At 34.1% G+C, this 12,704-nt stretch overlaps 1 protein-coding gene and 1 long non-coding RNA gene across 2 annotated transcripts; both read right to left on the bottom strand.

Annotated features, from left to right (window-relative positions):
• Window positions 1-2,805: 2,805 nt before the first annotated feature.
• LOC111402253 (transcription repressor OFP5-like) lies at window positions 2,806-6,146 on the bottom strand. Its single transcript, XM_023030420.1, has one exon. It carries the CDS (start codon window positions 4,141-4,143, stop codon window positions 2,965-2,967), a length of 1,179 nt encoding a protein of 392 aa, XP_022886188.1. The 5' UTR covers window positions 4,144-6,146; the 3' UTR covers window positions 2,806-2,964.
• Window positions 6,147-6,600: 454 nt separating this feature from the next.
• On the bottom strand, window positions 6,601-9,504 carry LOC111402254. The gene is made up of 2 exons (XR_002704205.1): window positions 7,955-9,504; window positions 6,601-6,974 (listed from the first exon to the last, which is right to left on the bottom strand). It is a non-coding gene; the product is annotated as an uncharacterized LOC111402254 (long non-coding RNA).
• Between the last annotated feature and the right edge of the window lie 3,200 nt (window positions 9,505-12,704).

Genomic DNA, 12,704 nt, shown 5'->3' on the forward strand with positions numbered 1-12,704 from the left:
CCGGTTTATTTTTCTTGTTTTTGCCTTGAATCTTGTTTGTTGATTGTTGTTTTGGTTTGTTTGAACTCCTAGGATCCCCAACAGTCCTGATAATTGTAAACTCATTTACGCGCTATCATCTTGTGTTGTACTAGGAGCATTGAGTCAAGGCAAGTGGGTTCATGCTTAAATTGACAGGAACAGTATCGAATTGGAAGGTTTTCTAGCTACAGCTCTTGTGGGTATGTACTCAAAATGTTGGTGCATTGAGAAGGCTTGGGAAGTGTTCGTAACACGTTGACGATGGATATTAGTAAATGGAATTCAATGATCAAAGGGTTGAGCATCCATGGGTCTAGACTTCACTCGTTAAAAATGTTCAATCAGATTGTTTCTGATGGTTTTACTCCTAATGAGGTTACTTTTTTAAGAATATTGTCAGCTTGCAGTCGTGCAGGTTTATCGTCTGAGGGTCTTGTGATGTTGGATCACATGGTTTGTTTTTATGGGATCCAACCTACTATTGAGTATTATGGATGTTTGGTGGATTTAATTGGTCGGCATGGTCTGTTAAATGAGGCCAAAGAACTTCTGAACAAATACTGTCAAAGTAGTCCAATTGTTTGGCAGGCTCTCTTGGCTGCTTGAAGACATCATGGTGATGTGGAATTGGTTGAATACTCTTCGTGTGATACCCGTAAGCGTATAGGATTGTTGACAAGTAATAATAAGTGAGTTAAGAGTTATCATCCCACAGAGAATAAATTTAATTCAAGTTTACTAGTTTCGTATGGAATTCTAGTTATGAAAGCAAAATAAATATTTTGATTTAATTTAAACTAAACTGATCTAAGAAAGCAATAAAAATTGGGGTTTTATCAAATTATGAAGGATTGTATTGGATTTTGACTCCGCCTATTGGTATTTATTTCAATTCTTGATTCGTAATCTAATTTCTTTCACGAGTTCTTGACAATCGATAACACTAATATGTTAAATGTTCTTTTCTAAGATACACTAATCTATGATTAACACGACCCGATCCAATTCTTAATCCAAATTCATATGAAAATCATGCATTTAGTTTAAGTTATCAATATGATTGCATGTTGATAGATATTATTCCTAATCCTAACTATACATGTTAATTTTGCCACTTCTAGATTCGTTGTGAGTATTCCTACACTACAACAAGCAACTAACTATTCAATTGATGGCCAAACAATTCAATAGTGCAATGCAAATGCAAAATTAATCAAGTAACACACGAATTAAACTAAATGCTTGTCTTGAATTAAAATAAATAAATAATATGGTTCATCTCATCCAATACAATGAAAAACTAGCATAGCATATTATTATATAAATTACAAGAAGAATAATAGAAAAATATCACCCGAATCATGAAAGAATACAAAAGATGTTGATCTTCACGTCCAAAGTTGAATTCTTCAAAACTTGATGTAATTGAACTTCAATTCCTTGCTATGGCTCGATCTTCTCTCTCAAAATATAGCAATTGACCTCTTGTTCTTGATGAATTTGATGAAACTATTATATATGAAGAGGTAAGAGAGAGACCCTTTTATTGTTGCCCATATCTTGTATTTATCTGATGAAATTAGGTCAAAATTCACGTCCAAATTGTCTTTCAAAAGAGTTTGAATCAAATAAGGAAAGTTTTCTTTGCGCGCACATAATTTTGTCTCTGCACGGCCCTCAGTATTTTGATCATAACTTTCTCTTTCAGTGTCCGATTTAGGTGATTGAAAGTGCATTGGAAAGCTAATTAAAAGATATATAATTATTCTAGAAATACAATTTTTTCAATTCAAACATTCTCCATCTAAAAATGGGTCTCAAGTTAACCAAAAATCTTGAAAATATCCTATATGATTGAAAGTCGATTTATGGTAATATTCTAATCATATCCCTTTCCTTTTTGACTCCAATTTGCATTCAATTGACTCCTATCAATCTTCAAAGTATCTTTTGTAGTCCAAATCAACCATTAAATAGTTACACTTTGGTCTCCATACTTTGAATTTGCTTCATTTAGCCATTTTCCGTTCTTTTTTCCAATTTTTCTTTGAAACATGAACTTTTCCTACGAAAAGCAATAAATAACAAATCAGGTACTAATCCGTTCAAAGAATAACAAAATATCATTATTTAAGATCCCAAATAAGTGTAGAAACTACACTTATCAAATACGTTGCTAGGGAACTTTAGAGCTTGATCCTAAAGACAGTGCTGGTTATTTTCAGTTGTCAAATTTTCATGCATCTTTGGGGAGATGGAATGATGTTATGGAACTAAGGACGATGCTGAGGGAAAAGGGACTGAATAAAGAGCCTGGTTGCAGCTCAATAGAAGTTGATGGAACTATTAACAAATTTTTAGCTGGGGAAAGGAGTAACTGTTGAACTACCTTATCTAAAAGCTTAGTTTTTAACATGCCAACCTCACATCCATGCTGAATTCTGACACGTGCATAATCAGGCAGCCAATGATTTTTTTATTTTGTCAATCAGGCACAGACTACTGCTCGATTTGAGGTTTATGTAAGATTGCAGTAGAGATTGTTTAACAAAAATGACTTCGAGTTCTTATGCATACTAAAAATTTGTCCGCAATTTGATTTTTGAGGATATTCATCAACTTGTTTTATCTTCACACTCGACTCACGAGGCTGAGTAGGATCAAGCAAAATCTATTCACCTCAAGACTTTAAATGGTATATTCCTCTCCCTTAGACTCTGTCTACTCTGCTGTCGGCTTGGAAAGAAAGAGAATGCTATAAAGAAATCAATTGGATTGCAGAGAATGAAAATTGAAATTGTTCACTAATAATCTTTCATGAAGTATTAGAATTATACTTATAATCTAATAACAAGATCCCCTGTTCTTAGCTAAAAAGCTGTTAATTTCCAAAATATGGCCATTCTGTATTACCATTTCAGGATCAATATGCATACTGGTGGTTCAGCACTTTAGCTGAAGCAATATCTGCCGGAAAACCTTGATAATAAGATCATGGTATTCGTTGCAATTGAACATTAGATAACAAGCCAGGAGTTCTTCGAGCTCGTCTTGTTGTCTAATATCTTTCTCCATGATCATCTCCATCATCGAATCTCTGAAGTCCCGTTGTGGATCAAACGAACTCTTCACCACTGCAAAGCTATCAAAAACTTTACTGCCTTCAACTGGTTTGTCGTTTATCTCCCTTTTTATCTTCATTCTTGTTTTTTTATCGTCTTTAAAAGCTCGGATTTTGCATGCTGTTCTTGGGGATAACTCGTTGAGTCTGTGACTTTTCTTTGTATTACTGCTATGAGGTTCCCTGCTTATGTACACAGTCTCCCTCTGCAATTCACATTTAGCCTTAGTTTCTTTAGCATTATTCTCATCTTCAAATTTTCGCAAATCTGAACTCGGTATTTTTCCAGAAGTTGCATTTTTCACCTCCTCTGAAGTCAGAGCTTCAAATGCCCAATCTTCCTCAGATGTTCTTAATCCAGAGTCCATGAAAGACAAATGGTCTTGCTTTCTTGTAGTGGAAGCTGCCGCCTTCTGAAAATTCTTCTTTTTGGCTTTAATTATGTTTTCTGGTTCAGTTTCAGATACATCTTTTTCTTCATCTTTATTCGATACTCTCTCCATATCTGCCCGTTTCTCTTTCATTACTTTCTGATTCAATTTTCTCGTATTTTCATCATTCATGATTTCTTTTTCTTTCATCTTCTTTATGTCCATAACCATTTCATTAAACGTCTGATTTCCTTCTCGTCTCGCCATTTCCATTTCCTTCCACTCCAAGCTATTTAAACTCGACCCAACAACTCGATCAAGTTGAAGCTCCTGATCATCAAAATCACCCCAATAAGAATTTATATCACCTGTACTCCTCCTAGCTTCAATTCCATCTTCCCTAAACGAAAGCCTCCAATAATCATCATTATCCGCACAGTAGAATCGTCCCTCTCTCCAAGTAGAATCCAACGATGAATTATGAGACAAAAAGTCCATCCCACCCTTCCGCCTCATCTTTGCTGAATTAGCCTTTTGCTTCAATTTGGAGAACCAAGAAATAGGAAATAGACGAGCAAGTAAAGACTGATGAATTGGAGAAGAAGCAAATCTCTGTCTTCCCCACTTCATGGTTATTAAGGAATCTTAATCAAGGATTGGAATTTTTCTGTGATTTTGAGGTTGAAACAGAATATATCGTGAAGATGATTTATGGAGTAGGACAGTGGGTGGGGAGGCTTATATTAGGGAGGTTGGTTTCATATTATTGGATCACTTTAGGCTATTTATTTCAAAGAAATGCCCGCCTTAAATCTTGTGACAATTTCTAGTTTGCACTTCTTGCTTTGTAGAATAGCTGTTCTTAATTGAGGGGACCAAATATATACCTTTCATCTTCAATTCTTTTCATGTTACAAAAACATATCAGCCAGATCTAAATAGTTGGTAGTCAATTATCTTAGAACTTATTTTCTAGCATAAGCAGAAGTGCAAACATGACAAGTGTTCGAGATAAAATTATGTAGCGTGGTGCAAGATGTTTAATTCACGAGGTTGTCTCTTGCATGTTCATGGATTGAATAAATAAATATTTGAAATATTGTTCCATTCATGGACAATATTATAGTTTCCTTTTTTCTTATATATTGATTAGTGTGTAGATGTGCACTACAACTCAAATACGTTATAAAGTATCTAAACTCTATTGTGTGGACAGTGCAATCGTATCTACTTATTATAATTAGCTTCAGTAACTCGAGTCATGTTTGAATAGTAAATCCATGTTCAAGCTTGACTTAGTGACCGAAATTCAGAGTGCTTCCCATTGCCAATTTCAAAGAAGAAATATAAATTAAAAGTAAAAAGCTTAAACTTAAAGACTAATATCCTAGATATTGTCTCACGGTAGGACATAAAATTTTGATTTATTATCCATTTATCCTTAGTGTCATGCTCAAAGGATGTTAATTATATTTATTTTAGCTTATTTTATTTATCCCTATGCTTTATGGTATCTAAAACAGATAAAGAGGAAAACTTTTAAAGACAATAAATTTATTTGTCGTCAGCTTTAGGACCCTCTTTAGTTGCGTTGAAGCTTTGCTTTCCTTTGACATTGGTTCTATAAACTAGTCATAAAATATCTTCTATAGTTTCACTTTTCCCTTCGACCAAATTTAGTTCCCACAATGCAGATAGTTATTAAAAGCAGTGTCAGTTGAAGGTTCGAAAGTTTTCGGCTCGTATCTTTTCTCACTGGCTTCGTGAAATGGTGACTCTGTGAGGATGTGCCATTAGAAATCGAGCTTGAAACTCTACCCTACTAAAAGCAAAAATGTTTATATATGGATAAATAGATGGAAACGAGTGATATAATTATGCGTCCCATAAAATGTTGAAAGCACAACTAGATTGTCAAGATGACAAACCTACAAAGTCTAAGTATCCTTTTACAACGTCAGTCGATTTTTCTAACAAAACCGTTTTGGGCTAACCGTAACCATGTTAGTGTTAGGATATAAATAAAGGATTATGCCATTTGTATATTTATTTGTTTACACCCTTGTTGACATTTGCATTATTGTCAATAAATAATTGAGTGAAAACCTGTTTTTTTTTAATACACCAAGCATGATTGATTGTTGGATTTTGATACCTAATTAATCTCGGATGATGATGTTAAAATGATGTTGGATAATTTATATCGACACCTTAGTGATGACTCAACCCTAAACAACTTGAGGCTATTAGAAGCAACTTAAATTAATTTAATGTTACTCGTGGCCCAACACTTTTAAAGGGCCTAAGTTGTTGTTATTAGTTAGATGGTGATATGTATTGGCCCATTAATTATCGGTTAGTTTGTCTTTAAATGGAAGCCCATATAGTGAACTTTGGCCTAGTTGGAGTGACCTAACTAATGCTATATATATCTATCCCCTTCCAGTCGTTTTTTGGTGTGTGTGTGTGATTGTGCAAATGAGATAAAAGTGTGTGCTTGTGCTTGAAGAAATAAACCAGCGGTTGCCATTTGTATTCACCCCTTGTATAGGGATGGTAGTGGATCAAGTTTGGGGCGGAGGCGAAACAAACCTTGCCCTGCCCCTCACCCCAGCCCGTCTTAGACAAGGTGGGGCGGGGCAGGGGCTTGACCTATTTCCTACCCTTTTTTATATTTTTAAAATTTCGAGTTATGCTATTATTAGAGAATAAAATATAAATTCAAAATTTTAAAATCCAAAACAAATAATTCTCAAACTAACAACGTCAATATCCAAAATAAACACTCAAAATAAATAATGTCCAAAAATAAACAATTGCAAATAGAATTACATTGTAACTAAATTTCATTTATTTATCCAAAATTTGATATTTTTCCATCTTTATAACTTCATTTATTAGAAGAGTTAGAGATTACACATGATGTATTCTAATAAACGAAAGAAATATTTTACTCAATATCATGATTAAATTTACATTATTTGATAAATAAAATTACGTCCTCATCAATATCATCATCATTCATCTTGGAACAACATTCAAAATATGCAGACGGTGCAGAATTCGTTATTAATAAAGTAAAATAACTAGTAATAAAAGAATTCATAAATGAACAATATGAAAAGCAAATGTTTATATACACCAAATCGTGGATATTGGTCCATAACCAATCTTGAGTACACATTAAAGCCTCCAAAGTTTTGGGGTGAAGCCTATTTTTGCGTGGACTAACAAATCTGCAACTAGCATTGAAAATAGATTCGGGCACCTCTATAGATATTGGGATAGTCAAAATATCTTTTGCAATTTGAGATAAAGTCGGATATTTGATTACATTTACTTTCCACCATGTCAATATATCAAATCATCCGACCAAGGCAATATAGGCTCATCCAAGAAAGTATCAAGCTCAGTTTTCACATTGCTAGGAGCTCTAACATTGGGAACAAATCTATAAAAACCTGCCATGCAATCTAATTTATTGTTAGCACTTGACGTCTCGATTTGACAAGAAGAAGTAGAAGACTGAGCTTAGATGTACTTGAATAATTCTTTTTCTAATAATTGTGCACCAACTTGCCACAAACTTGATAAATTTTTTCAATATCGAGGATAATAATACTTAATTAACATCATCTTATACATTAGATCCAGCACTATTGCTAAAGCCAAAACTCCATGAATATCGCTTCAATACTTGTTAAAGTTTTCCATCATACTGGTCATCATCATTTGAACTTCCACATAAGGAGATTCAAGTCACTCATACAACGACAGTTTGATATCACAAATATTTGCAAATAAGAGATTAGCAATTGGATACTTTGTTCTTGAAAACAATTTAGTAACCTAGAAAAAGACCTTTAAATTCTCACATATTTCTTTTCTCAAATCCCAATCACCATCACTAGGTAAACGTTTATACTGTGACTCCCTTTGTTTCAAACGAGGAAAAAATCCTTATAAATCAAAGCAGTACGAAGGGCCCCAATTTTTCTCACAATCAAATTTCAATTAACGTGCAAAGAACTCAAATTTCAAATCTCTTTGGTGTGACTATCCAATAAGCAACACTATCATGGATTTTCTCAACACTACCACTAATAATCTCCAACACATCCTTCACAATAAGATTTAATATATGTGCACAACACCTCATATAGAAAAAATCACCATTCAATGCAAGAAAGAGTACAAAGCTGACTTAACACAATATTGATCATAGCATCATTTGTGGTGCAATTATCTACAATCAAAGTTAGTAACTTATGATCAATATTTCAATCCAGTAAATTATACAACAGAGTTTCTGAAAGCAAGTCAATAGTATGGGCACGAAACATATATAAACTTGAGTTCATTCAAGAACAAATTAAATCAACTAAAAGAATATAATTTTTTGTAAACTATGAAAACAAGTGAATGTAATTTTTTACTGTACCTCATGATTCGATTCTGTAGTTTCCAAGCATCATCTATGAAATGAGTAGTGATAACCATGAATCATTTCTTATGATCAGAAGAGATCCACATGTCGATTGTGATTGAAATTCGACTCTCAATATTCTCAAGTGCAATCATATTTTTTGCTTTCTTGTATTCATAGATTTTCAAATTGTCGCTCTTCAAAGTGTTGCGAGAAGCAACCTTAAACAATGGTTGTAGGTCGTGCAAAAACTCTTGAAATCCACTGTGATCAACCATAGACAAAGAATATTCATGCAAAATCACCATTGTCGCTAGACTATACCTACACTTATGTGGATCGAAAGAGTAAGTACCAATTGTGACCTTGCCACTCGCGGCATCCTTTTTGAAATTTAATATTGCTTGGCAAGTATTATCCTGATGACGGAATCCACATCTCTTCAAATGATTATACAAATGCTTTGTACCATTTTTTTTGTCACTCCCTAACTATTTCTTTTAATGAGTGCATATAGCCCTCCATTTCTCACCAATTTTTTGTCTTTTGTAGTGCTCCCAAAGAGCTTAAGTCAATTTCCTCTTTCCGAAAGATAGTTCTCCAACATTAAGCTCCTGATTACGTATGTTTATTGGCCTTTCATCCCCATTTGGTAACGGTTTAACTAGATCTTCTTGCGGCACATTGCTCACAAATATTGGTCGTGCTATCTTCCTCGCGTATTGGTCCTAATCCAATACTTCTAGCACTATTTGGGCCAAACATCTTTGCAAATAACAAATGACATTAAACACAATGAATTTTATCCAAATGTGGGGAGTTCTTTTAGGGCTAAATATAAATAACTAACATGTAGTGTATTTAGAAAAATAAAATTTGGTGTGAATATAATCCTCCTTGTCTATTTATTAAAATATTTCTCTATTTCCTAAATGTCAATAAGTAAAATGACATGACTAAAAACCCCAATCCATACTATTAAATTTCAAATTGTAATTGATGAAACGAAGAAATTGATATCGAAACTGAGATTAACCTAATGTATTTACGTTTATTCCAATCATTTTCTTCGATTTTGTATCTCTATTTAAAACAAATTGTGAAATAACGAAATAATTTTGAATTTTGATGTAAAACAAATAAAGAAAAGGCATAACTGATGCTATTCAAGTAAAGGACTAAAGTGAAGCCTAACTAATGCTATTTGTGTAAATTCGTTTATGAATGGTTCATCAGACGACATCGTATACTATACCTTCTCCCTTTGCTTATGCCACAAGAGTTTGAATCTCCAAATCCAAAAGCAGCAATAGAAGCTGAAAAGTTGAGACCAATAGAAAAGAAAAACTATTCTCACTAATTTTAGTAGGTTCTTTGAGGAGTCTTGGCCGTTGATTTTAACGATAATGTCTCTGGGATGAGAAAGAGGGGAAGAGAAGGAGGTAGAGGACGACAAGTCCTGACAGTGCATGTGGAGGAGATTTTGAAATTTTTGTTCTTTTAGGTGCTGATTGGGGGAGAATTGTGGATTTTCTGAGTTCTTCAATGTGGAAAATGATGGTTATCCAATGTATATAGGTTGTACGGAATTCAAAAATAAGAAATATTTTGAAAATGGGACTTGTGTATATATTTTGACGAGGAGAGATTGATGAGTTGTCATGCGAAGAAAATAAATGGGCTACTGGGCTTGTATACAAAGACTAAGGGCCGATCGGTTCAACAATTAATTTTAGTATTTTTTTTTTTCACGGGACGAGTTCGAGACCCATGGCCACTTACGCTTCACTTTGCCAACCCATCAGGGCGATTTTTTTGGCCCCATTCGGGGCAAGGCTTTTTCTGTCATCTTTACTTTTGTGCCTATTCTTCCTCTTCTTCTCGCCTTTATGGCTTGCAAATCACACCATCAAGTGTACCCTTTGTGGGTGAGTAAACTTGTGGCCACCAAGTGGATAAAGTTGTGGATCGGAGCCTCTTCAATTAGTATTTGTTTGGTAAGTTTTACTGAGCTCGGATCAATATTTTTTGAAGATTTTCGCAACATTGATAAATAAAAGTTGGACAAGGCTCTCACTTTTTACAAACTTTGTAAAATCGATACATATTTTGAAAGATGAGCCAACATGTTCTGTAGACACGGCTCTGCTATGCTAATTGAGTCACTTAGCCCAAAAATATCTTTCTAATTTATTGGTTTATGTTTTGAGAAAATTACACCCTCTATTTCTCAATTTTCAATTTCAATAATCAGGTATAAAATTTTTCCTTTCAAAAATCTGGTGCACCCTATCCTACTCACTCTACACCCACACCGAAATTTTTTTGTGACCATCTCTCTCTACTATCTCTTTATCACACATCCATCCAACAAGGATCTAAGAGCTAATGTTGCACTCTGTGCAGTCGCCGCTTTCTTAGGGCATGATGATGCCCTTAGAGACCTTGGCCATTTCCTGCAAGACAAGTATGGAGTAAAGTAGAAATTGTTAATGGGTGGTTGCGGTGTATGAATTTGCATAGTGGTAGTGCGGTGAATTTTGTGGTGTTGGTGGTTGCTTGATGGTGGGTTGTGGTGTACAGATGTGCAGGGTGATGATGCAATGGTGGTTGTGTGGTGGTGGGTTGCAGTGTACAATTCTGTGTGGTGCTGCAGTGGTGGTGGTGAGGTGGCAGCGATGTTTCGATATAAATTTCCATGGTGATGGTGCGGTGTGTGGATACGCGTGGTGGTGATGACGGTGTTAGTGTTAGTGAGGTGGCAGTAGCGTTTGGGTTGTGTTGATGGTGGTGAAGTGGTGATAGGATGGAGTGGATGGGATAAAGAGCGATTGTGATCTATAAAATGGGTAATCTGTTGTTGATAAATAAATGTGGCCTAAAAGATGTATAATTTGCAAATAATTTTTGTAATTGTGATACACAGTGTGTGTCTTGCGATTGTGACATAATGCGGCTTACAACTAGTACATGATTGTGATCATAAATACCGTGTTATTATGACTTTGACTTGTTTAATTAATAATTGAGTCACAGAAATTGTTAAGAGGTGGTCACACCTATTAACACATATTCCCATATGTGACCAATTGATTTTTGAAATTGTTATTTACAAGTTCCTTATTTTCGAAAGTGTAACTTTAAATTTTATATAAAGAAGAAAGAGGTGTTATTTATTTATTTATTTTGAAAAAAGAAAAGAATTGGCACATGACAAAAAGACATAGGCTATCGGATGTGAGCCACTAGACCAAAAAAGATTTTTTTTCTCTCTATTATATGAAAAATTAGGAGCATGTGACAAAAACAAAATGTTGAGTCCAAATTTGCTGTCTCTAGTAAATTTTCTATAATATAAGAAAGAGGATATTTCATTGGGTGTCAAAATTTGAGTATGAAATATCAAAAATGTCATCTTTTAAATTGTCTATCAAAAATGTCAATTTAGAACAATTTTGCCCCTCTAAATCATTACAATACCTTTTGTGTCCTTGTACCTAAACTGAGTAATTGTCAAATGAAATGACAATTAATGTTGGAAACCAAACCCAAAAACAAAAAAACAAAAAACAAAACAAAACATAAAAAAAAACAAATTACACATGAAATAAAAACAAAGGAACGAAGAGAAATCGAAAGACACAAAATCCCCAATCTCACTTGTCTCTCTCACTGCAATCGATCATCGTCCGGCCGTCGACAAAATTGGAAGTTTTGCTACAATCGCCCGCCGGCCCACCGTCGAAGACCACCGGCAGAACCTTCGGCGTCAAAGGTCCTATACGATTCTTCAGGTTTGGTGTTTTCTTTCGATTTGGTCGCTGCTGTGTAAATTTTTTACGTTAATCGGAATAAATGTTGTTGGTTCACGGAGGAAAATGTAATCCTTTGCTTGATTCTGTGTTTCAAATTCTTTGAACTCATTTTGTAAATAGGTAAAAGATCGGACTGTTTTATCAATTTCGTTTAATTCTTCTTCTTTGTTGTTTAGTGTGCTTGAGCTCTTCGAGCTATGAACCGGTAATTTTCCCTATTTGGTGGAAAATTTTTTAAGTCGATTTCGGTTACTTTTTTCTGAGCTTGTTGTTGATGCAGATTCGAGTGGTTTATGTTTTTTTACTTCAAAAAAATCTTCAATTAATTTATTTTGAATTTGACCACTGTCACTGCCTTTTCTCGTTAGGCCAAAATTTTGAATCTTGTATTTCTTACTTTTGTTCTGACCATTGTCATTATTGTATTTTGATGATTTTGTGTTTGATGGTGTTACTTTAGTCATTTGCTAGGGATGTTCACAAGGATTATCAGACTGTTAGAAGTTGGGATTACTTATCTTCCTTATACTTTAATTTTTCGCTAAATGTTAAACTCTTATTACTCTAGCATGCTTGTTAGGATAACCTTATAAATGAACTAAAATCTTACAGTAAAATGATTTTTGGATGAAAATTTTAAACTTTAAGCTTTTGCATTCTCTCAGTGATAAACTACATATTTGAATATGGAGTTTGTTTTGTTGTTACAATACTATTGTTTTCAACTGACAAAAAGTAGCCCCCGTTTGATGGCCATTATTTGGAGTTGGTTCTGTTGTTACGATACTATTATTTGCAATTGCCAAAAATAACCCCATTTTGATGGCCATTATTATGAGAAAATGGAGTTTTGAATAGTGATTGTTTGAATAACATATGGTTAAGTTGATTTTATGTGCAAAATATTGTATTGTGTAATTATATGTTTGAAATGAGTATGAGAATTAACG

The sequence above is a fragment of the Olea europaea genome, chromosome 10 (genome assembly GCF_002742605.1).
Source record: "Olea europaea var. sylvestris chromosome 10, O_europaea_v1, whole genome shotgun sequence".
Taxonomy (NCBI): domain Eukaryota; kingdom Viridiplantae; phylum Streptophyta; class Magnoliopsida; order Lamiales; family Oleaceae; genus Olea; species Olea europaea.